Consider the following 25,977-nt stretch of genomic DNA (forward strand, 5'->3'; position numbering starts at 1 on the left):
AAGGAGAGCTCGCACACACACACACACACACACACACACACACACACACACACACACACACACACAGTTACTGAATGAAAGGAGAGAACACACACACACACACACACACACACACACACACACACACACACAGGCGGTGTTTGTGTGTGTGTGTGTGTGTGTGTGTGTGTGTGTGTGTGTGTGTGTGTGTGTATCATAATTCCAGCTAAACGATCATAAATACTAAATTATTCTATCATTTCTCTCAACAGATCGGCCTTGTTCTCCCTGAGTCTCCCATATTCTTGCTGATTCTCACCCCCGGGACATTGACGAGATGGCAGGTGTTACGCAGAGTACAGGTAAGGTAGTAATTCTTGTCTGTGGTTCTTAGCTCATTGTATGGGTGATGGAGGATTCTGTTTTGTGGTAGCAGTATTTGTAGTAGTGATAAAAATTATAATAATTGTAATAATTGTAATGATAATAATAATAATAATAATAATAATAATAATAATAATAACAGCAGTAATAGTAATAATAATTGCAATAGTAATAATACCAAGAATAATAATAATAATAATAACAATAATAATAATAATAATAATAATAATAATAATAATTAGATCTGCAATTTCTTCCTGTGCATTCAGAAAGGACATTGAATCAGCCTACTGAATCCTGCAATATATAAGAGTCTGCTTGATTTTTTTTTTTTTATTTATCTATGTGCCAAATTTCCCCCGTTTCTAATCGTTGTTATTTTTTAGAGGGGGGCTGACTCCCCCGTGAACCATTAGGGGGTCCCGTTCCCTAAATATCGCATTATGGATGAGAGTTCATTATAAAACATGTACAGTACTAAGGTATCAAAGTTATTCCTCCCCTTCTTTCACTACTTATGAGAATTTTTTATTTGGGGAGGGGGTCTGACCCACCTAAAAATCATGGTTGCAGAATTGTCTATCTATCGCCATACGCCCCAATCCCGTGAAGGGTGGCCACAAACAAATCGCCTCCATGTAAAGTTGTAAACAGTGGAAAAACCTTCTCAGTAACCAGCCGAACTAACCTGTAGGAACTTTATTTAAATTCATCATATAGCCTAGGTATTAACACACACACACACACACACACACACACACACACACACACGCAACGGTATAGCAGCGTGAGATGCCGAAAATTAAATCATCTTGCATCGCAGGACTGAAAATGAAGTCAGAGAAAGTATGGCGGAGGAATATCAAGGCCACTGGTTTCGAGTAATACACACAGGGGAACTAGTTTTTTGTCGCGCTGGTCCCGTTTCTTAGGTGGCGGTGTGTTAGTAGGTCTAGCGGGGCGACTGCCATCTCTCAGCTCTCTCTCTCTCTCTCTCTCTCTCAAACGAATACTTTTTTTGGGGGGGGCAAGTGTTTCCATTTCAGTCACAAAAGCTGTTCTTCCTCGGTTTATTTTAAGCATTACAGGTTCATGCTGTTCTAGGTGACTTTAAACAGGAAAAAAATAAATAAATAAAATAAGCGCCAGATAGCAAGGGGACTTAGTGCCAGAGTTTCTTTGGACAGATCGATAGATAGACAGATAGATAGATAAATAGATAGACAGATGAGTAGACATATGTATGAGAGGATTTGGTCTCCCTTTGTCTTCACGAAAGAAAATACTTCACCCTCTTTGGCTTCCGCATGGATCGATATTATTATGTTGAAATTTCCTATCTTCTGCCTAAAAGAGATTGCCACGTTTTTCACCACAGCTAGAAGGCAAACTGGGATGGTTACCTGAAGTTTTTGGTTAGCAGCACAGTCAAATGAATCCTTATTAATTTCCGCGTTTGGAGTTTGTTGGTATCTCTTACCGTTTATATATATGTATGTATATTTATAGATTGATAGACAGATACAGTAGATGTAGATATAGGTATTTATCACGCAATGTTTATTTTTTGTCACATTTCCGTTTCTGAAGGCAGGAGTAGAAATTGACTCGGTGTGTGTGTGTGTGTGTGTGTAATTCACCGGGTCGGTCAGGATCACTTGATGGTCGTGATCGTCAGTTTTTACCCTCCCGGGAGCTGAGAGGTCATATAGTCCGATCTAAGGGCAAGGCTGTGACCTTCACGCACGCACACACCCATCCCCTTGCTCCAGGGGGACAGTAATCACCCACTTCGTCAGTGAAACTTTTCGCAACCTGAGCGAGGCGCGAACTCCCGTCTACCAGATGGCAAGCGAGAACGTTACCACTGTGCCAGCGAGCGGTGTGTGTGTGTGTGTGTGTGTGTGTAATTTTAGTCCCTTCTAGATGACATGAACTTGACCTCTTCATGTCAAAAAATGTCTTTCTAGTAATTAATCACCTCCAGTCATGTTGATTAAATTCAGAGTAGATATTTCGATTTTAAAGATTTTGACATAACATTCATTAGTATATTAAACACTCGGGCACCACAGTATCTATCAAGGTAAAGAGAATACAAGGTAGTTTCACAGCGGGGGGCCAGGGAGCAAAAACATGTCTCGGTCTGCGTATGACGTCAAAGATAATCCCGATTGAGGGTCTCTGCTTGATAGTGAGGCCAGTTGCTCACCTACTGCCCTGTGATATGAGCTCCCTGGCCTACATGGATTACTTGTATTTGCATTCTAAACTGCATGCAGAGCAATGAAAAGGTTAATGCTATGCTTTTGAGATATTATGAAATATGTCTTCAAGAAGAATTATCTGTTTTCAGTGAATATATGAATGTCGTATACAGGGTCATACAGACACAGATCCGACGTCACAGGTGTCTGTAAGCCAGCTGATTATGAGAAAAACAACTGAAAATATTGACAGAGATCACTGGTTGCGAGTATAGCAGCACTTAACATCTACCAATTGATCCGGAAATGGTCAGTTTACATTGGTATACCATTACATTCGTTTTCTTTCATGCTACCATTCTCTCTCATTCTGTCTTATTATCCTTGACGTCACACTCTCTGCGTGAGCCAGGGACGGTGAATCTACCTCTCATAATTCTCTTTACCTTGGTCTTTATCCCACCTTGGTTGGGGCCACAGGTTAGAACCGGGTTCTTTCTGGACGACGCTCCACTCTGACTATCGTGGGGCAATACACGCAGGTGCTTACAAATTATGAACACTTCGAAGCTTTGTTACTTGTGTCATGTTTTGCTCTTTTTGCTCTGTATCTTGGTAACCAGTTGAAGTATGGACACACAGGTGACAAAATATATTGATATGATACTGCTTTTTATAGCATGCCTTTCAAAATATTATCATTGTACCTTGACGTGAGAGAAAACTCCAACACACTGGAGTTACGACACGAAGATTCGAAGCACTGCCATGCAGGTGAGCGGCCTGACGTCGTGAGTAGGAGAAGGCCTGCTGTTTCAGAGTGGATACGGGTGCTCAAAGGGTATTAATCATCCATCTTTCTTGGAAATAAGGATGAATCGTGGCTGAGAGGGAAACAATGCGCTCCAGGATGATGTTGACAATGACGCGTGGGTGAACTGTCTCCGACGATAAATAATTATTTTCATGGAAGAATTACTGAGGATGAAGCTTGATGTTACACACACACACACACACACACACACACACACACACACACACACACATATGCAGATGCTGAGATCGTTGTGTGGATTTGCTGGGAGGTTTGGAAGTGCTTCGTTTGATTCCTGATTTCTTGAAAGCTATGGGCTTTTTCCTTCGAGTCCGTGTTTAACGAAGATTTTGCAGGGAAAAATACAACAAATTAATACATATTGTCATCTACAGCCATAATATTATCATCTCTAGCAAGATACATTATACATGACACACAGAGTCGAGCTTCAGTTGGTTCTTAACATGCGTGTACCGGCGTGTGTTGCCCCTTGATAGAGTGGGCCGGCCATCCAGAAAGGATCTTAACCTAATCTCCACCCTCTTCCTGGGTAAGCTAGAGATTGTGGTTTCCGAGTGTACCTTAATTTGGTGAAGATTTTTTTTCCGTCTTGCAGTTTACTTCACGTAATTCAGTGGCAGAATAAGTAAGGTACCTCTGCATTCTTTTCCTCGCACTTTTTCCTGACTAGCATCATATTCAATCGTTGATCTCCCGCTACAACTCAGTAAGATGGAGAGATGATAATTTTAGACCAAGTAAAGCAGCAGTGCGGTGTTGGTGCGGATGTGATTGCAAGAAGTAAGAATAATGATCTGAGATGGTCTGCCTACAGGTATTTCGAGAGGATGGAGAATGGGAGACTGACCAGGAGAATGTATGTGAGTGTGGTGGATGGGCGAGAGGGGAAAAGGAAAACCACGGATGAGATGGAGGACTGGAGTGGAGGATGGAGAATGAGACTGATTAGAAGGATGTATGTGAGTGAAGTGGAGGGGGAAACCAAGGATGAAATGAAGGGATGGAATGGAGAGGATATTTAGAGTTGTCTTCCCTACTTTTAGCCGGTGTGGCACTCTACGCTCCTCAGCCTTAATTTTTACTGCTGAGCTCTCAGCAATTCTGATGACTCTTCAGCTTATCATGACACTGAGGCAATTAGTTTTTATATTTTTAGTGACTCCAGGGCATTCTTATCTGCACTTGAGCATTTTTAACTCTCATCACACTCTGGCATTGGAAATTTTAGAAAAGCTCCTCCTCGTGGGCCACCATGGCGAGTTTCGTTTTGCTGGGTGCCAGGCCATGTTAGGCTGCTGGGAAATGAATGTGCAGATGAAGCAGCAAGGACAGCAGCTACCCTTGATGCCTCTGTCAATCCTCTCCCCTATAGATATTACTTCCCTGTGATTAAGACTGCTCCCCGGGCCTCCTGACAGCATGTATGGATTACGCTTCCTGTTCCAAACAAGTTACAGGATTTGACGGTAGTACCTATACAGCCATGCCTCGTCACTGGGAAGTTGCAGTGACAGGCCTGTTGATTGGCCATACACCCCCCTGGCGCTTTTTCACCTTGCGGGAGGACCCTTTCCTTACTGTAAGCATTGTCTGGTGCCACTGACTGTGCAGCACGTCTTACATGAGAGTGCCAATCTAGGGGATGCTGGCCGTCGATACCTCTCCAAAGTTAGAGCGGGAGATAGGTCTTTCCTTCTCTCCGTATTCCTTGGAGAGGAGCTGTGTTTGACGGGAGGAGCCAACTTTTTTTATGACAGCTTTAGGTTTTATGAATAGTTTTGACTGTTGTTTAATGCAAAATTTCATGAAGTGTCCCTAACGTAATGAATCATCTTTATTGTTACGTGGCTTTTTTCATTTGTGTTTTGTTTTTATCATATATATATATATATATATATATATATATATATATATATATATATATATATATATATATATATATATATATATATATATATATATTCTGTTTTACGGTGGCAATTACCTCTGCTGTTACGCTGCCACGATGTTTTTAGTGACTCTCTCTCTCTCTCTCTCTCTCTCTCTCTCTCTCTCTCTCTCTCTCTCTCTCTCTCTCTCTCTCTCTCTCTCTCTCGTCCCCCACAGATCCTCTCCCTTCAACATCACTGGTACCCGACACCACGCCAATGGACGATGATAACTCCTCTTGTGTACCCGGCTATTTTCCCACCGTTTCTGAATATCGCGAAGGTAAGTCTGGTCTCCTTCGGTCTGATGATACAGCCGTCTGCGGAGAACGTGAGATTTTGGACTGATTGAAGAGATATGGGCAAATGATATGTAGATGTGTGTGTGTGTGAGAGAGAGAGAGAGAGAGAGAGAGAGAGAGAGAGAGAGAGAGAGAGAGAGAGAGAGAGACCGACAGACACACAGAAAGGTAGGGATGATAGACAGATACAGAGCGAAGACAAATAAGTAGAGAGAGAGAGAGAGAGAGAGAGAGAGAGAAATGGATAGATAGACAGGAAGATAGATAAGATAGATAGATAAAGAGGGAAGACAGATAGATAGACAGATAGCGGGAAGATAGATAAATTGACAAGACAGAGAGAGAGAAATAGATTGATAGACAGACAGACAGGCAGATAGATAGATAGAGAGGAGAGGCAGATAGACACAGAGGGAAGACAGATAGATAGACAGATAGCGGGAAGATAGATAGATAGGGAATGAAAGATAGATATAAATAGATACATAGATAGACAGACACAGGTAGATAGAGTGATAGATACAGAGAGAGAGAGAGAGAGAGAGAGAGAGAGAGAGAGAGAGAGAGGTTGATCTGTAAATAGCACTCCAAAAACTCACCCAGCAGGATCTTCTGTGCTACGGAGATGGTTCAGTCTGCGGGTGTGGGCGAGTCAGTGAAGTGTCAGGTGAAGTGGAAGGGTAACGATATCTATTGAGCAGTCTGTATTTGTGCATAGGTCAAGTCAACTCTCTCTCTCTCTCTCTCTCTCTCTCTCTCTCTCTCTCTCTCTCTCTCTCTCTCTCTCTCTATATATATATATATATATATATATGTTGTGTGTGTGTGTGTGTGTGTATCTGTCTGCGTGTGTGTGTATGTATGTATGTATGTGTGTGTCTGTGTGTATGTGTGTCTGAATGTCTGTTTGTCTTTCTGTCTGTCTGCCTCTGTGTCTTTGTATTATCTGTGTGTGTGTGTGTGTGTGTGTGTGTGTGTGTGTGTGTGTGTGTCTGTGTGTGTCTGTGTGTGTCTGTGTAAGCAATACCAAAATACAAACAATATTCATACCAAGTATGATAATGTCAACGTGCAATATACAATATAAATCGCTCAGAAAAAGGTGCTAAGGACCCTAGTATATCATTTAGAATTCTACCGTGCATCATTTATTCATTTCCTGCTCCCTCTGCCACACCCACGCCCACGCCGGCAGACTGAGCCGCAACACACAAGCGCTATTTGTGGTAAAACCTGTATAGTTTGACTAAGTTGAGTCTACTATAGTTTGTTTCATCCCTTTCCAAAAAATTTTCTTTTTCTTTTCATGTCTCCCAATTCTAGTTCCAGATCTACTCTTGTCTCCCAATTCTACTCTTGTCTCCCAATTCTACTCCCAATTCTACACTTGTCTTCCAATTCTACTCCCCGTTCTACTCGTCTCCCAGTTCCACTCTTGTCTCCCAATTCTACTCCTGTCTCCCAATTCTACTCCTGTCTCCCAATTCTACTCCTGTCTCCCAATTCTACTCCTGTCTCCCAATTCTACTCCTGTCTCCCAATTCTACTCCTGTCTCCCAATTCTACTCCTGTCTCCCAATCCTACCCTTTTCACTCTCATTAGGCCTGAAATTCCCATCCCTTCATCTTGAATGCTGAGCTGTAGTAGTTTAACACAAGAATATGGTGCTGGTCACGAAGAAGTGCTATTGGAAGGGTTTAGAGTTGTTGCATTGTCTTTTTCTATCTATCTATCTGTCTGTCTGTCTATCTATCTATCTATCTGTCCATAAGAGGAGGTCACAAACAAATCGCTTCCAGCACGCCCTTTCGTCTGCCTTTTGGCCGTCCTCCCTCCAACTCACACCCTCCTCTCTCGTCCCTCGACTCCAACCCCATCTCATCCTTGGTCTCCCCCTCTCCCCTCCACCTCACTCACGTACACTCTCCTAGTCAGTCTCTCATTCCCCATCCTCTCCGCTCGATCCATTCATTTCATCCTTGGTCTCCTCTTCCTCTCCTCCTCCACCTCGCTCACAGACACTCTTCTAGTCAGTCTCTCATTCTCCATCCTTTCCACATGGCCACATCACCTCTTATATCTTGTCTTACCCTTCTCTTCCCTGCCCTGCCCTGCCCTGCCCTACCTTACCCTTCCTTACCCTACCCTTCCTTACCCTACCCTAGCCCTGCCTTGCTCTACCCTAATTCATCTTACCTATCGGAATGTAGTTTATTTTTTTACCTGTATTAAAAGTGCAATTTTTATCCCGTTCCTAACCTGCCCTGTCCTGCCCTGCTGTCTTACCCTACCCTTCCCTTCCCTTCCCTGCTGTCCTACCCTACCCTACCCTGCCCTGCCCTACCATTCCCTTCCTTACTCTCCTTTTCCTACTCTGTCGTACCCTATTCTACCCTACCCTACCCTTACCTTTCCTTCCCTACCCCGCCCTACCTTACCCTGCCCTGCCCTACCACAGCGCTGGGAGGGTACCATACGGCCCTGGTGGTCATAGGCACCCTGCTATCCGCGGCGTTGTACGGCCTCTTCTTCGAGCAAATCATGTACACACTGAGGAACGTCAACAAGGTGTACCGAAGACACGTTCTCTGGATTACCTCAGTGTGCCCTGTGAGTATGTGTATTTCTCTCTCTCTCTCTCTCTCTCTCTCTCTCTCTCTCTCTCTCTCTCTCACTGAGTCAGGAACTTTTGGTCATGTCGAAGGTGATTGGATGGATGGATGGACAGATATATATAAAGACAGATACTGGACTGTTTTCATCAAATATTAGTGTGAAATAGGGTGAGAATGATGGATGGATGCTTGGATAGATGGATGGACGGATGGATGGATGGATGGATGGATGGTTGGATGGATAGATGGAAGAATGGATGGTTGGATGGATGGGTAGATGGATGGATGAATGAATGGATGGGTGGATGGATGGGAGCGTGGATGAATGAAAAGAAGGAAATGGATGATTGGATGGATGATAGAATGTTGAAGAATAGATGGATGGATGGATACTCGTAGACTGATGAATAAAGAACTGAATGACCGTGCGGTGTGATGGATGGATGGATGGTTACGTGGATGACTAAATGGATGAATGGATGGAAGTCACTGTTTAGACTGATAGATGGATGGATGAATGAATACTTGAAACCCTGAATAGATTAACTGATGAATGTATTGATGTATGTGGTGAAGGATGATAGATATATTGATAGACGGATAGACTGATAGACGGAAAGGTGGATGAATGGATTATTATTGAAAATGGGTAGTGATGATGAAGAAGAGCCTCAGAATGAAAATACCGACATTAAAGATGATGATGGTGATGATGATGATGATGATGATGATGATGATGATGATGTTGATATTAATGGTGATGATGATGATGATGATGATGATGATGTTGATATTAATGGTGATGATGATGATGATGATGATGGCGATGGGGACGATATTAACGATGCTGGTGCTGCTGCTGCTGATGATGATGATGATGATGGAGACGATACTAATGATGATGATGATAATAATGATGATGATGATGATGATGAAGATGGCGATGGTGACGATACTAATGATGATGATGATGGTGATGATGATGATGATGATGGTGATATTAACGATGATGATGATGATGATGATGGTGATGATGATATTAATGATGATGGTGATGCTATTAGTGAAGATGATGATGATGATGATGATAGTGATGCTATTAGTGATGATGATAATGATAGTAATGATGATGGTGATGCTATTAGTGATGATGATGATGATGCTGGTGATGCTATTAGTGATGATGATGATAATGATGATGGTGATGCTATTAGTGATGATGATGATGATGATGATGGTGACGATATTAGTGATGATGATGATGATGATGGTGATGCTATTAGTGATGATGATGATGATGATGGTGATGCTATTCGTGATGATGATGATGATGTCTTCCTTCCTCACAGTTCATGACACTAATGACTTTGATGTGTGTGGTGATTCCTCGCGCCGACAAGATTTGTAATTCTTTCAAGGCCATGTAAGTATAGTAGTAGTAGTAGTAGTAGTTTTGCTATTAGTAGTGTATTAGTATAACCAGTTCTACTACAAGTACCACTACTGCTACTTCTACTTCTACTGCTACTACTATTTCAACCACTATTTTTACTACCATTGTATTTTCATTTTTATTATCTTTAGTGTTACTGACGGAAATAATTCTGTCAATAATAATAATAATTATTAGTATAAGTATTAGTATTAGTATTTTCAAACTTTAATCTTTACCCTCTCGCGCACGATAAGTTTCAGTTAGTTTTCCGGCGCACGATTTTTTTTTGCGAGGCCGCCCGGCGGCTGCCCGCGCGCGGCAAATAACGCGTATTCTCTCCTTATTTTCGCCACCCAAACATCAATATACTGCCATGAAACCTATGTCATCTTATTCGTCGATGTTTGTTCTACATGATAAGCACCACAAAAAAACAGGAAAACACGAATAAAACAACATTAGGCGGCCGTGATCAAACATTTAGGTACGTCATGTTCACTTCCAAACATCACCATTCGAACGTTTTCCATCATACCGGAAAATGTTATAGAAGTTTTGATACAGAATTTCATCAGCTTTCTAAAGAGAAAAATCCGGTTGTGATATGATTTGTAGTTTTCGAGAAAATAGCCAAAAACTGAAAGCCATTTTTGAAAAAAAAAAAATCAAGGAGCTCTAATTCTGAACGTTTCTTGCACGTGTTGTTTTTATTGCATAATATTATGCAGAATTTCACAAGCTCTCTAATGACCTAAAAATGGTTTCGATACGCCTCATAGTTTTCGAGTAAATCGCCAAAAACGACTGGGAACTCACGTCCTTACGTCACTTTTGTGATGTGCGCACAGCATACGCAATATTCCCGCCTCCGTAACAACGAATTCTTATCATAGATATTACATTGTTATGTTATGTACATACGTAGAATTTACTGCTCTTTATCTTGGTTCTTACAGAAATTCGATACATCCAATAGTTTTTGAGGAATTGGCCGACAAAGTGAGATTACTCTTCCGAGAGCTTTCGACTTTACCAAAACAGTCTGTTCCTCCAACTTTTCCAACAGAAAATGCTCTCAAAGGCTTATACTCTGCAAATGAACATACGTAGAATTTACTGCTCTTTATCATGGTTCTTACGGGAAATCGATACGTCCAATAGTTTTGCAGTAATTAGACGACAAACATAGAATACTCCTCCTCACCCGCACGCGAGATAAAAAAACATTCTTTCCCTGCCTCACCCACGGCTACATATTTTCGTTGGTTACGTTTTATTATTTTCTTTTTTTACTCAAAGTATACACGTAAAATACCATAAGGTTTTTGATAGTGCTGTCAGAAACTCGATATGACCACTAGTCTTTTTGCTAGGTTCTGATACTGAAGCTGAACTTTCTTCCATCTCATATGTGTGTATGCAAAAAACATTACTTATTTGTGTAAAAAATATTAAAATATAGAAATAGGTCAATATACAAATCAACAAAATGCGGATAACTCACTTCCTCCAGAGATGTTGAGATGCTGGCAGAAGCTTGAAGATGAGGAGTTATGTAGTGTGTGTGTGTGTGTGTGTGTGTGTGTGTGTGTGTGTGTGTGTGTGTGTGTGTGTACTTACTTTACCTAATTGTACTTACCTAATTGTATCTTTACAGGAATGAGTCAAGCTCGTACTGTCCCGTGTCTTAAACCATATTTATCGTACATATCCTTAAATTTGTGAATTGTTTTGGCACACACTATTTCATTCCGTAGTGCATTCCATTGATCAATTGCTCTGTTTGGGAAACTGAATTTCCTTACGTCTTTATCACCTCTCTTCTTATGCAATTTTTTGCAGTGTCCTCTTGCTGATGCTTCTCCATATGTTAAGTAATCATTTATGTCTATTTTCTCCTCTCCTGATATGCATTTATATAGCATTATCATGTCACCTCTTTTCCTTCTCTCCTGTAGTGTTGGTAGATTCAGTTTATTTGGTCTTTCTTCGTAGCTTAGGTCCCTTAAGCTTGGTATCCATCTTGTAGCGGCCCTTTGAACTTTTTCAATCATGTCTATGTGCTTTTTGAGATGAGGACTCCAGACTACTGATGCATATTCCAGGGTTAGTCTAATGAATGATGTTATTATCCTTCTTACCATGTCTTCATTTATGTATGTGAATGCTATTCTCATATTTGCAAGCAGTGTATACATGTTCCGTACCTTCTCGCTGATGTGGTCAGCCGGAGATAGTCTGTTATTGATAATCACACCTAGGTCTTTCTCTCTTTCTGATGTGTATAGGGTTTTATTTCCTAACTTATAATCCCAATCAGGTCATTTTCCACTTTTACCAAACTTGATTACATGACACTTGTCCACACTGAATTCCATTTGCCATGTACTACTCCATTCATGAAGTTTATTTAATTCTTCTTGTAGCTCTTTACAAGAGTCTGTGTTAGTAATTCTCCTTTGTATTTTTGCATCATCTGCAAACATATTCCAATAGCTCTCATTTCCAGTGTTACTTTTTATATCATTTATATACACTAAAAACATGATTGGTGCCAGCACTGAACCCTGTGGTACTCCACTAGACACTTCTTTCCATGATGAGTAGTTTCCTCTTAGTACTGTCCTCATTTCTCTTTTTATGAGAAAGTCTTGCATCCAACAAAACAGTTTGCCTCGAATTCCTCCTTGATGGTACAGTTTCCATAAAAGTCTTTGGTGTGGTACTGTGTCAAAAGCTTTCTTGAAATCTAAATAGATACTGTCCACCCATCCCTCCCTTTCCTGTATTGTGTTTGTTACTCTGTCATAGTAGCTCAACAGATTAGTAACACATGATTTTCCATTTCTGAAACCAAACTGCCTTTCTGTTATCATACTGTGTTCTTCTAGATGATTTACCCAAGCTTTTCTTATAAGTTTTTCTAATACCTTGCTTACAACACTGGTCAGTGATACTGGTCGGTAGTTGAGTGGATTTTGTCTATTTCCTTTCTTGAATAAGGGGACAATATTTGCTTTTTTCCAAATATCAGGTAGTTTACCTTGACTCAAGGATTTCTTGAAAATTAAAAATAATGGTTTACATAACTCCTTTGCACATTCTCGTAATACCCAACATGAAATTTCATCAGGACCACTTGCTTTTCCTCTGTCTACTCTGCTTAACTCCTCCTGTATTACTTTTTCTGCTATTTGTATATCTGGTAGTATGTGTGGACATGCGTGTTCTACATAATCCCTCTCAAAAATTTTTTCTTCTGTAAAAACTAATTGGAAATTCTTATTTAGTGCTTCACAAATATCTTTCTCTTGTGTATAAGTGATTCCCTCGTCTGTAATGGATTGTATTATATCTTTTACTTTAGTTTTGCTTCTGATATAGCTGTAAAACAGCTTTGGTTGATCACTACTTTTATTTATTATATCCTCCTCAAACTGTTTCTGGGCTTCCCTCCTTATTCTTGTATAGTCGTTTCTTGCCTGTTTGTAATTATTATACGCCCTTTCACTATTGTGTCTTCTGTATCTATTCCACAACAAATCTCGTCTTTCTTTTGATTTTTTACATTCTGTATTGAACCATTTCTGTATTTTCTTATCTGCTTCTTTGTGCTGTGGGATGTACTTCTGGACTCCTATTTCATAAAATTCACAAAATTTTTTGTATACAGCATTTAAATCTTGTCCTCTAAGCTCATTTTCCCAATCAACTTCTAAGAAATATTTCTTTACGTCTTGATAATTTCCCTTTTTATAGTTTAGGCTCTTTTTGTAACTATCATTGCTGTTTACTATGTCATATGCTATCCTGAAGTTATAATTTAGTACTGCATGATCGCTTTTGCCGAGTGGAGGGTGATATATTAAACTGTCAATATCATTTTCTTGCCTTGTAAATATTAGATCTAGCACTGAAGGTACATCAAGTCCTCTTTTTCTGGTGGTTTCCCTCACATGTTGCGTTAAGAAAAACTCTTGTACGAGATCCAGGAGCTTTTGGTCCCAACAGCTTTCTTGGCTCTTTATATCTAGAGTATTCCAATATATATTTGTATTGAAGTCCCCAGTTGGTATAATTCTGTCCGATTTCTCCTCCATTTTATGTAGCAATGATCTTACACTCTGAATTGTACTCTGTGCCAGGTCCTCATATTCGTCTCTTTCCCATGTGTTTGACCTGGGTGGCATGTACAAATTGGCTACAATTACTTTACCTTCAGATGTGTCGATCTCTACTGCAATCAGTTCTACTTGTGATGGTATATCTAGTTTTATTTCCTTGACTTTTAGATTTTTCTTAGTTAATATTATAATTCCTCCTCCTTTTTTTAAATATCTGTCTCTTCTCTCTATATTGTATTCCTCTAAGTTTAGTATGTCATTTGATATCCTTGGTATTAATTTTGTTTCAGTTAGGCATATTATTTGTGGTTCATTTTCTCTGACATAATCATTCATCTCTAGTAATTTAGATACCATTCCATCCACATTTCAGTACATCAACTTTATCATCTTGTTTATATACTTGTCATAACATGGTTCTACTACCTTCCTCCTTTTTCTTCCACCCTGTTTGTGTACCACTTTCGTACCTGCAATCCTATTACTTTGTAAAAAAAAAAATTCTTCTTCTCCTCTTCTCATTTTTTGTTTTTGCTTCCTCCCTTTTCTCTTTCAGTAATTCCAGTTCCTCTTGTGTTAGGCATCTTTTTATCCATACATTTTTGAACCCCTCTTTTTCCTTAAGATTCTTTGCATTTTTTAGTATCTCTTCCACAGTGTTTACACTCTGGAAAGTCGCCTTTAGAGGTCTTGTCTTGCTTTTCTCGTATTTCCCTAACCTTTTGTGTTCCTCTATGTCTTTACTACAGATTTCCTCTGATACTTCTTTCAGTAAGGTGTGTGTGTGTGTGTGTGTATGTGTGTGTGTGTGTGTGTGTGTGTGTGTGTGTGGTTGTGACATATTTTCTTCTCTCCTTGCGATACATTTGCCTAAAACACATGCGATGCACACAATAGATTTCTCCACGAACATTCACTGCACAACATACGTATGTATATGTGGCTGTGGCACATTTCTTGTCTCTTACACTTGCGCTATGCTTTAGCTAAGTCAGTCAATGCATGAAATATTTTTCTGTGAACACTCGCTGCACTATTTTATATGTATATTTCACACTAAACCATATGCAATATAAAACGCTATCACATGATTCCATCCCAACCTCCTCTATTATTCCTGACTCTATGGCGTACATGACTGTCTGTTTCCTTAGCGACTGTTGCATATCTCTATGGCGTACATAATGCCTGCTATGGTAGGTCAGTTATTTCACCAATCCAGGCACTATATGTTTCACAAACATAAGTATTGGTTTCACTATATAAAGGCAAAATATTCACATCATTTATGGGCAGGGTGAAGCAGAGTGGAAACCCCGTTATAACAAACCACACTCCTGCCTGTAGGCTTAATGGCTGATAGCGGGCTCCAATGATTTACAGACAATATATCTATGTTCCATAGACACAATCACTTCACATTATAGTAAAAAACACTGTACAATCACAATATTTCAATAATGGCTTCTGCCTCGGGTGGGAGGGTGAAAATGGTGGGTTTAAAGGGACGCTGACAGCTGCGCTACTCTCCTGCCTGGCTAGTCATGAGATACTGAGATATTTCTGCTACGCATTGTCTCGTCAGAGCAGTCACAGTGTTGCCAAATGCTTACCTCGGAAAAGAGATGCACACACTGGAGCGCACCAAAATTTGACGCAAATCGGCCCAAAACTTTTCTTTTGACGGTGTTTTTTCTGCTTAGGAACGCGATTCGAGTGACTGAACATCTTTAGAACAATCCACATGAAACGCAAATCGTGTGAGTGACCCTGAGAGGGTTTATGAACACATCTCTAACCCAACCCCAGCTAACCTAACCCCAGCTAACCTAACCCAACCCAAGTTAACCTAACCAAACCCCAGCTAACCCTACCCTGGCTGACCTAACCCAACCCCAGCTCACCTAACCCAGCCCCAGCTAACCTAACCCAACCTTGGCTGACCTAGCCCAACCCCACCTACAGTAACCCAACCCCAGCTAACCTAACCCAACCCCAACTAACCTAACCCAACCCCAACTAACCTAATCCAACCCCAACTAACCTAGCCCCACCTAGCCTAACCCAACCCCACCTAACCTAACCCAACCCCCCTAACCTAACCCAACCCCACCTAACCTAACCCAACCCTATCTAACCTAACCCAACCCCACCTAACCTAACCCAACCCCACCTAACCCAACCCTACCTAACCTAACCTAACCCCACCTAACCTAACTCAACCTCACCTAACCCAACCCCACCTAACCTCATCCAACCTCACCCAACCCCACCTAACCCAACCCCACCTGACCTTACCCAACCCCACCTAACCCAACCTCATCTAATCCAACCCCACCTAACCCAACCCCACCTAATGTAACCCCATCTAACCTAACCCAACCCTATCTAACCTAACTGTCATGGGGGGAGGTGGAATTACGAAGAGAATGCTAATATATAATCGGTTGACACAAAGTGAATCAACTTGTGCAATCAAGCAGTAAATCTTACGTTATTCTGGCTTACTTCGCCAATATTATAAACTTTCTCAACAGTACACAGAAGAGACTAATCACTCACGAATGCTGTATCATTAGTACTGCTGGCTTCTGAGAAAGTGGCTATACCCCTGACAATCAATGACTAATATGCTAATAATAATGGACAGGTTCTTGCCGATGCTAGCTTCTAGTTGGCACAACGGATTTAAGATTTTATACCAAACAACTGGCCTAAATATCAGTTGTGATTAATATAGGAAATTTGTGCAAACTGGGGAAAGCAAATTAAAGAAAGCACAATGTGGAGAAATCAAACACAATTCTACATTTACATTAAGCTCAAAGAAAGGAACTGTAAAATTATTAATCACAATAAAAATTTACATTACAAGAATCTCAAAGTGAATTCAGATATCAAAACAAAGGAAATACACTCACTTACTCACATTCAAGTAGCTGAATAATCTTAAGCCTAAGAAAAAGAACGGAAATACTAGTCAACGAAGGAAACAGACCCATAGCTGCGAAGAGGCTGGGCGTCTCTAACTGCTAAGGAGCTACAGTTCACTGCTAAGGTCCAACTACTGCTGATCACCAGTTCGGTGGGGAGATACGGGAAATCAAACTGGAGACTAGCCGCTACAATGGGGGGGTCCTGATCTCTGCACTGCGCTCGACACCTTACTCCCGTGCCTGTCCAAGTTCAACACTAACTGATGTAACCAAGCCGGGTACAAAGGCATGAGAAATGGGTATGTTCACCGGAAGTGGGCATGGCCTAACTTCAGCAGTCTCAGAGACAGGGTGAACGATATACACACACAATGAAATCACTCAGCGAAGCACTAATATCGTGCACAAGAACAGTCAGTTTTGAAGCAGTGACAAATATTCTGCAAAACCATCCCGATCAAAGTGTATACAGGGATGGTTAAACTAAGTGATACACAGTGGGTCTTCCACTAGAGTTCGTGGCTTCCCACCACAGCACAATATCATGAATTTGTATAAATATGTAGTCTTGCGAATGCGTGACAGTAACCCAACCCAACTCAACCCAACCCAACCCAACCTCACCTATCTCAACCCAACCCCACCTAACACAATCCAGCACAACCCAACCCAACCCAACCCAACCTAACCTAACCCAACCCAACCCAACCCAACCTAATCCAACCCAACCCAACCCAACCTAACCCAACCTAACCCAACCCAACCCAACCTAACCCATCCCAACCCAACTCAACCTAACCCAACCCAACCCAACCCAACTCAACCTATTTCAACCCAACCCCACTTATTTCAACCCAACCCCACCTAACCCAACCCAGCACAACCCAACCCAACCCAACCCAACCCAACCTGACCCAACCTAACCCAACCCAACCCAACCCAACCCAACCCAACCTAACCCAACCCAACCCAACCCAACCTAACTCAACCCAACCCAACCCAATCCAATCCAGTCCCAGGCAGTACTTCTTTGATTTTCCATGGAATGATTATTGCTTCCATGGCCGTGAGCCATCTGAATGTGCCTTGCGCATTACGGAGGTTATTCTCTCGGGCATGGAAGCATACATTCCTTTCTCATATCCTTTGACTAACGCAAGAAAGCCTTGGTTTAATCACGCTTGTTCTAATGCTGTCTGCAACAAGGAGAAGGCCTACAAAAGGTACCGGAGCCAACCCACCCCTGAATCACATCATCTTTACGTTTCTGCCCGGAATCGTGCTAAGTCTGTTCTTCGCTCTACTAAAAATAATTTCATCCATACTAAATGCTCTCAACTCTCCAACTCGAATTCTTCCTGCTCCTTCTGGCACCTTGCCAAAAATCTTTCTAACAACTTTACCTCATCATCCTTCCCTCCTCTTTTCTACTCTGATGGTTCTGTAGCTATTTCTTCTACTGATAAAGCAGATCTCTTCGCACAGACTTTCTCCTCCAGTTCCACCTTAGACGATTCCGGTGCTGTTCCTCCATCACTTCCCCCCTCTGACTTCCTCATGGCTGACATTAAAATTTCTTCATTGGATGTATTTTCTGCCATCACTGGCCTCAGTACTAACAAGGCATATGGGCCTGATGGGGTCCCTCCTGTTGTTCTCAAGAACTGTGCTTCTGTGCTTACACCCTGCCTAGGCAAACTCTTTCGCCTTTGTCTGTCAACTTGTACCTTTCCTTCTTGCTGGAAGTTTGCTCTCATTCAGCCAGTCCAAAAGAAGGGTGACCACTCCCAACCCTCCAACTATCGTCCAATTGCTTTAACGTCCTGTATTTCAAAAGTTTTCGAGTCAATTCTTAATAGAAAAATTTTAAAGCATCTTTCCTATCACAACCTTCTTTCCGATCGTCAGTATGGGTTCCGTCAGGGGCGCTCCACTGGCGATCTTCTCGCCTACCTTTCAGACTCCTGGTCATCCTCCTTTCGGGACTTTGGCGAAAGCTTTGCCTTTGCACTTGACATCTCAAAGGCTTTCGATCGAGTCTGGCATAAATCTTTAATTTCCAAACTGCCCTCCTACAGTTTCTATCCTTCTATCTGTGCCTTCATCGCTAGCTTCCTTTCTGGTCGTTCTATAGCCGCTGTTGTAGACGGCCATCATTCTTCTCCTAGATCTATCAACAGTGGTGTTCCTCAGGGCTCTGTCCTATCACCAACTCTCTTCCTTTTATTCATCAATGACCTTCTAAGCTGTACATCTAACCCTATCCACTCATACGCTGATGACTCCACGCTTCACCTTTCCATTCGGTTCCCGCAACGCCCATCTCAACAGTTACTTCAACAAACAAGGGATGAGGCTATGGCACACCTAATGTCTGACTTGGCTCGTATCTCTGACTGGGGTAAAAATAATATGGTCGTCTTTAATGCATCTAAGACTCAGTTCTTACATCTATCAACCTGACAAAATCTTCCACAGGTATACCCACTAATGTTTAATAATATTGAGCTTAATCCTGCATCATCCTTGAACATGCTTGGGGTTTCATTTACTCGGGACTTATCTTGGAAAGATCATATTACATCTCTTGTAAAATCTGCTTCCAAGAGATTGGGTGTGCTAAGCCGACTCCGCTCTTTCTTTACCCCTGCACAATTGTTGACTCTATACAGGGGTTTTATCCGCCCCTGTGTGGAGTACAACTCTCATGTGTGGGGAGGCTCCCCACATACAGCTCTTCTCAATAGGGTGGAGTCAAAGGCTTTTCGTCTCATTAACTCTCCTCCTCTTACTGACTCCCTTCAACCTCTGTCTCTTCGCTGCAATGTTGCATCTTTATCTCTTTTCTATCGCTACTTCAATGGTCACTGCTCCTCTGAACTATCTGCGTGCATTCCTCCACCTCTACGACGGGCGCGTAGCACACGTCTGGCAGCAAACTTTCATCCCTTTTCTGTTCAACTCTCTAATGCAAGAGCTAATCGTTCCTCCAGTCTTTCATTTATGCAACAGGTCAGCTCTGGAACTGTCTCCCTCTGTCTGTATTTCCTGCTGCCTATGATCTCCAGTCTTTCAAACGCAGTGTGTCCAGGCATCTCAAAATGATCGGATCTTGATTTTGGCTCTCTATTGTATTTTGTTTATCTCTTGGAGGGAAGTGTTACTGCGGGCTCATGGCCTTTGGTTCCTTCTTCCTCGCATTAAAAAAAAAAACAACCTAACCCAACCTAACCCAACCCAACCTAACCCAACCTAATCCAACCCAACCTAACCCAACCTAACCCAACCCAACCCAACCTAACTCAACCTAACCCAGCCCAACCCAACCTAACCCAGCCCAACCCAACCTAACCCAATCCAACCCAACCCAACCCAACCCAATCCAGCCCAACCCAACCTAAACCAACCCAACCTAGCCCAACCCAACCTAGCCCAACCCAACCCAATCCCAACCCAACCCAATCCCAACCCAACCCAATCTCAACCCAATCCAACCCAACCCCACCAAACCCAACCCAATCCAACTCAACCTACCCTAACCTAACTCAACCTAATCCAATCCAACCTAACCCAACCCAACCCAACCTAACGCAACCCAACCTAACCTAACCCAACCAAACCAAACCAAACGAAACCTAACCAAGTCCAATCCAATTTAACCCAACCCAATCCAACCTAACTTAACCCAACCCAACCCAACCTAACCTAACTCAACCTAATCCAAGCCAACCCAACCCAGCCAATCTAACCTAACCCAGTCCAATCCATCAAAACACAGCTCAACAATTCCTACCCTAACTTAATATAGTCAATCCCCACCCATCCTGACCTAGCATAACCTGCCCTAATAAAACCTAACGCAATCTAATTAGCCTTCATCTAGCCCAAATGAACATAGTTTAATTTAATCTAACTTAATGTAACATAAACAAACATAGCCAAACCTAACGCAATATCCCAATCTCACAAAAGCCAGCCCAACATAAACAAACCTAACCCAATATAACCTAACCTAACCCAGCCTGACCTACCCTAATCTAGCTCAATCAAAGCCATCTCTCCCCAGGTACAGTGAAAAACAAATGTCGTGGCATGATATTTGGCAATAACATTTGCTTTCTGAAAGGTCCAAGTTCTGGTGTGCTCTTCTCTGTGTGATATGAAAGGTTGGCAACTCTTGACATGAGTTGCCATTTGCTGCAGGTGACGAGGCTCTGAATGCCAGCTTGTGTGTGTGTGTGTGTGTGTGTGTGTGTGTGTGTGTGTGTGTGTGTACCTTAAAGCGAAATAAATTTATACATTATGTTCCTACGACCCTTATTTTTATTTGTTATGTATGAAACGTTTCTCATCTGTTGTCTTTTTTACCGCCATGTCAGCAACACTGCAATTCAAATAGTTAACGAAGTGTCTGGAAGTCAGTTCTTCTTCAGTTATTTTCCAATAACTAAATTGCCTTAAGAAGTTGATAGATATGAGCTGTGATTGTCATTATCTATGTTATCAAATCAAAATGTCCAAATTCTTCTATATATTAGGATGGAGTTACTGGATATTGATAATCGAATGGCTTACTGAGAGTGGCGAAATGACACCCACAGACTGAAGTTCGAACACATAACCCAGAAGACCAAAATCCTCTTACAACTGTTTGTGTGCTTCATTCTAGATGCTGTTCGTCTCTTAAGCCGTCAGCACTGATTGCAGGTGCTGTTTTCCATCCTTGTAATTATATACAGGTCCTTCAGTGGTATAGTAACACGAGGGCAGACTGAGCGATGACCGTTCTCTGTTTGTGCCATCTTCCCGCTGTCGCCTAATCTATCTTTCTACGGGTCTGTTTTCACTGAATGTGTGCACCATCTGTTCGGGATTCTACCCTTCCTAAATAAAGATTAATCATACCACCTCTCATCACTCTAGGAGTTGGATGCATGTTTTTTGTTTTCTCCACGCCAAGGTAAATATTAGATCTGCTTGACGTTTTGTAATAAGGTGTAGGATGTAACGTCCAGGCGATCATCAATGTGGTTCGCGTTTCTTCTCTGGGACTCAACAAATTTCACGATTCGATGTTAAGGCTTTTAAATTTCCTGGGTTCATTTATACCGTCATCCCATCAGCAGCAGACATAAAGCTTGAAGTCAGGCTCAAGGTAAAGAGAATATGTGAGGTAGGTTCACCGCCCCTGGCTCGCGCAGAGGCTTATGACGTCAAGGATAATGAGAGAAAATGAGAGTGTGAAAGAAAAGAATACAATGGTATACCAATGTAAACTGGCGATTTCCGGATCAATTGGTAGATGTTAAGTGTTGCTAAGCTCTCAACCAGTGATCTCTGTCAATATTTTCAGTTGTTTTTCTCATAATGAGCTAGCTTACAGGCACCTGTGACGTCGGATCTGTGTCTGTATGACCCTGTATACGACATTCCTATATTCTCTGAAAACAAATAGTTCTTCTTGAAGACATTGCATAATATCTCAAAAGCATAGCATTAACCTTTTCATTCCCCTGCATGCATTTTAGAATACAAATAAAAGTAATCCATATAGGCCGGGGAGCTCATATCACAGGGCAGGTAGGAGAGTGACTGGCCTTACTACTGCTGCCTGAGACGGTCAGTCTGGATTATCTGTGACGTCATGCGCAGACCGAGACACGTTTTAGCTCCCCCCCCCCCTCCCCGTGTGAAACTCCCTCATATTCTCTTTACTTTGATCAGGCTAGCTAACCATGAATATGTAACTATGGTGGAGTTCTCAAAATGTTTCACTTGTTACACTTAGTTTTTCGGACAAAACCTCGACGCGACTTATGTCTTTCATTGTACATGTGTTTAGAAATAAGTCTTCATGGACATAATCACTCTCTAACCCAACCTAGCCTAACCTAACCCAAGCTAAACAAATCTAACCCAACCCAACCCAACCTAATCTGCTGTCACCTGCCCTGACGCACACTAACCCAGCCCAGCCTATCCAACTCGACCCAAACAAATCTAACTAAACCTTGCTTAAATAAACCTAACTTGACTTAATCTAAGCTAACCCAGTCTGTCTTGCTATTTATCGCTGTGTAATTCTACCTACCTACCTACCAGTCTACCCATCTGTCTATCAATCTATCTGTTCTGTCTACCCATCTATCTGCCTGTCTATCCATCTGTCTACCTACGCTTATCTATCACCATACGCCTTAATCTCATTAGGGCACCCCATTCACCTTCCCAGTCCCCAGTCCATCCCCCACTTCACTAATCTCACATAATCTCGCCTAATCTCACCTAATCTCGCCTAATCTCGCCTGACCTCACCTCATCTCATTTAATCTCGCCTAATCTCGTCTAATCTCGTCTAATCTTACCTAATCTCACCTAATCTCTCCTCAGGTACATGTCTGTAGGAATAAGCCACTTCATGGACCTAACCACTCTGATGTTTGGAAGTGAGAAAGTCATGTTGGCTCGGCTGAACGAAGAGAAACTGACACTGAATCTTGGACCTTGTTGTTGCTGTTTCGTTTGCTTGCCCAGACCCCCTGTTTCAGCGTAAGTCCTGGAAGATAGATAGATAGATGGATGGATGGATAGATAGATAGATATAGACTGATAGAGTGATACAGACAGAGGGATAAAATTGATAGACTGGCATATTATTAGACATAGGATAGATAGGTGGAGATCTAGTTAAGGAAATAGATATGTAAATAGAAATAAACAGATAGATAGATAGATATTTAGAGATTGATAGACAGATGGATAAAACTGACTGACATAACTGGTAGACAGAGATAGACAAGTGGATAGCTAGTAAGAGAAATAGACAGGTAGACAGGTAAATAGACTGATAGATATAGACTGATATATAGAGATAAATTGAAACATACAGATAGAGAGGAATAAATATGGAAATGAATGGATCTTGAATGTGGCTCTCTCTTGTATTTTGTTTTTCTCTTGGAAGGAACAGTTTTGCGGGCTCGTTGCCTTTGGTTCCTTCTTCCTCACATAGAAAAAAATAACTGATAAACTGACAAATTGGTAGACAGACAGGTGGATGGATAGCAAGTTAGAGACATGGATAGGTAGATAGAAATAGACAAATGGATAGAGATACTGGCAGACGGAGAGATAGACACATGAATCTATAGATAAATAGATAGATAGATAGAGAAAAGAGACAGATGCATACTTATAGATAGACAGGCAGACAAGTAAAGAAATAGGCGGACAGACAGACTTATAGATAGATAGATAGATAGACAGACAGTTGACAAAGATCCCGAACCCTTTCAGCTCAATTGATGGCCAAGAGTAGCCAGAATGGAGGGTGCATTTGACTTGTAACCAAGGAGACTCATTGCTACCTCTTTGACTAGTAACGAAGGAAACGCATTGCTACCTCATAATTATGGCTCACCCAGTTTCACCGTCTAAAGTTAACCCTCACATTAAAGAGTTACTGAAACCCGTATTGACACTCTTGGGCTCTTATGACCAATACTTTTATTATAATCTTGGTATTAGGTGAAGAGTAGAGTCTCATTTATATGTGTAAATTAAAGAATATTATTATCATTTAATTTGGTAAATCAGTAGGGTATCTGCTTAACCAATCAATAATCTTTTAGTCCATCCATCCATCCATTCACTGATCATTCTATCCATCCACTAATCCATATACGTCCATCTCCTATCCATCATCCCTCCCTCCCTCAAACCTTCTATCCATCCATCAATCGACTTATCCTTCCATCCGTCCATCCATCAACTTATCCTTCCATCCATTCATCCACCCATCAAATTACCGTTCCATCCATCCATCCATCCACCCGTTATTCCTCCTTCCATCCTTCCTTCTATCTATCCACTCATCCATCCACCCATTCATTCACTAATCCATCCATCGATCCATCTAACCCTCTACCCATCCTTCCATCCATCCATCCATCTAACCCTCTACCCATCCTTCCATCCATCCATCCATCTAACCCTCTACCCATCCATCCATCCATCCATCCATCTAACCCTCTACCCATCCATCCATCCTTCTAACCCTCTACCCATCCATCCATCCATCCATCTAACCCTCTACCCATCCATCCATCCATCCATCCATCTAACCCTCTACCTATCCACCCCTCCATCTATCCATCCATCCATCCTTCCAGTCAACTAATCATCCACCCATCCACTGATCATCCATCCATCCAACCATCCATTAACTAATCATCCCTCCATCCATCCAATCAACCATCCATCCATCAACTAATCATCCATCCATCTAACCATCCATCAACTAATCATCTATCCATCCATCCATCCTTCCACCCATCCATCCATCCTTCCATCCATCCATCCTTCCATCCATCCATCCTTCCATCCATCCATCCTTCCATTCAACTAATCATCCATCCATCCACTAATCATCCATCCATCCAACCATCCATCAACTAATCATCCTTCTATCCATCCAGTCAACCATCCATCCATCCATCCACCCATCCTTCCACCCATCCCTCCATCCAGTCAACCATCCATTCATCAACTAATCATCCATCCATCTAACCATCTATTAACTAATCATCCATCCATCCACCCATCCATCCACCCATCCACCCATCCATCCACAGGGCACAGCTGAGGTGGGTGCGGTGGCTGATATTGCAGTTGCCCTTCACTCAAGCCATCTACTTCACCATTGGAATTCTTTGTTCGACGGGGGACAGCCAGGAGGATGGCAGGGTGGGTAGAGATAAAAGCTCTGTTAGCACCTTTTCGTTAGCGATTTATTCTGTTTTATACCCAAGGAGTTATGCCTAATATTGCTATTCGTGTTGTTATTGGTATTATTATCCCCACCGTTATTCTTTATGGTGGGGATATTGGCATCTCCCCTGTCCGTCCGTCTTCGTGTCTGTATCTCGGAAACTACCAGATCAATTGGCTTCATATCACACAGAAAGATAGGGTATGTGTCGTAGTTGATGCCAGTATATGTAAAATTGCCATATTGTCTGTATTTTACGAGCTTTGGCTATACAAGAAATAAAATCTGTCTTGTGTTATATTTTGGAAACTTTTTGCTGGATTTTCTTCATATCTTACAGAAAGATAGAGTATGAGTCCTAGTTTATGTCCTTATATATGAAACTGCCACATTGTAAGTAGTTTATGACCTATTTCCTTATAAGTAAACTAATCTGTAAATAGCTGTACCTTGAAAAC

At 41.7% G+C, this 25,977-nt stretch overlaps 1 protein-coding gene across 1 annotated transcript in view; it reads left to right on the forward strand.

The window, feature by feature from the left end:
• The first annotated feature begins 5,555 nt into the window (after positions 1-5,555).
• LOC145410765 (organic solute transporter alpha-like protein) overlaps positions 5,556-25,977 on the forward strand; it is a 25,193-nt gene continuing 4,771 nt past the window's right edge. The window contains exons 1-5 of the mRNA XM_080280869.1: positions 5,556-5,619; positions 8,098-8,249; positions 9,604-9,677; positions 23,140-23,298; positions 25,383-25,494. Coding sequence (XP_080136995.1) covers positions 5,556-5,619; positions 8,098-8,249; positions 9,604-9,677; positions 23,140-23,298; positions 25,383-25,494 — 561 coding nt within the window. The remainder of the gene's footprint in view (positions 5,620-8,097; positions 8,250-9,603; positions 9,678-23,139; positions 23,299-25,382; positions 25,495-25,977) is intronic.

Source organism: Coenobita brevimanus, chromosome 11 (assembly GCF_032717465.1).
Source record: "Coenobita brevimanus isolate Jiangsu-jjx chromosome 11, ASM3271746v2, whole genome shotgun sequence".
Lineage (NCBI taxonomy): Eukaryota > Metazoa > Arthropoda > Malacostraca > Decapoda > Coenobitidae > Coenobita > Coenobita brevimanus.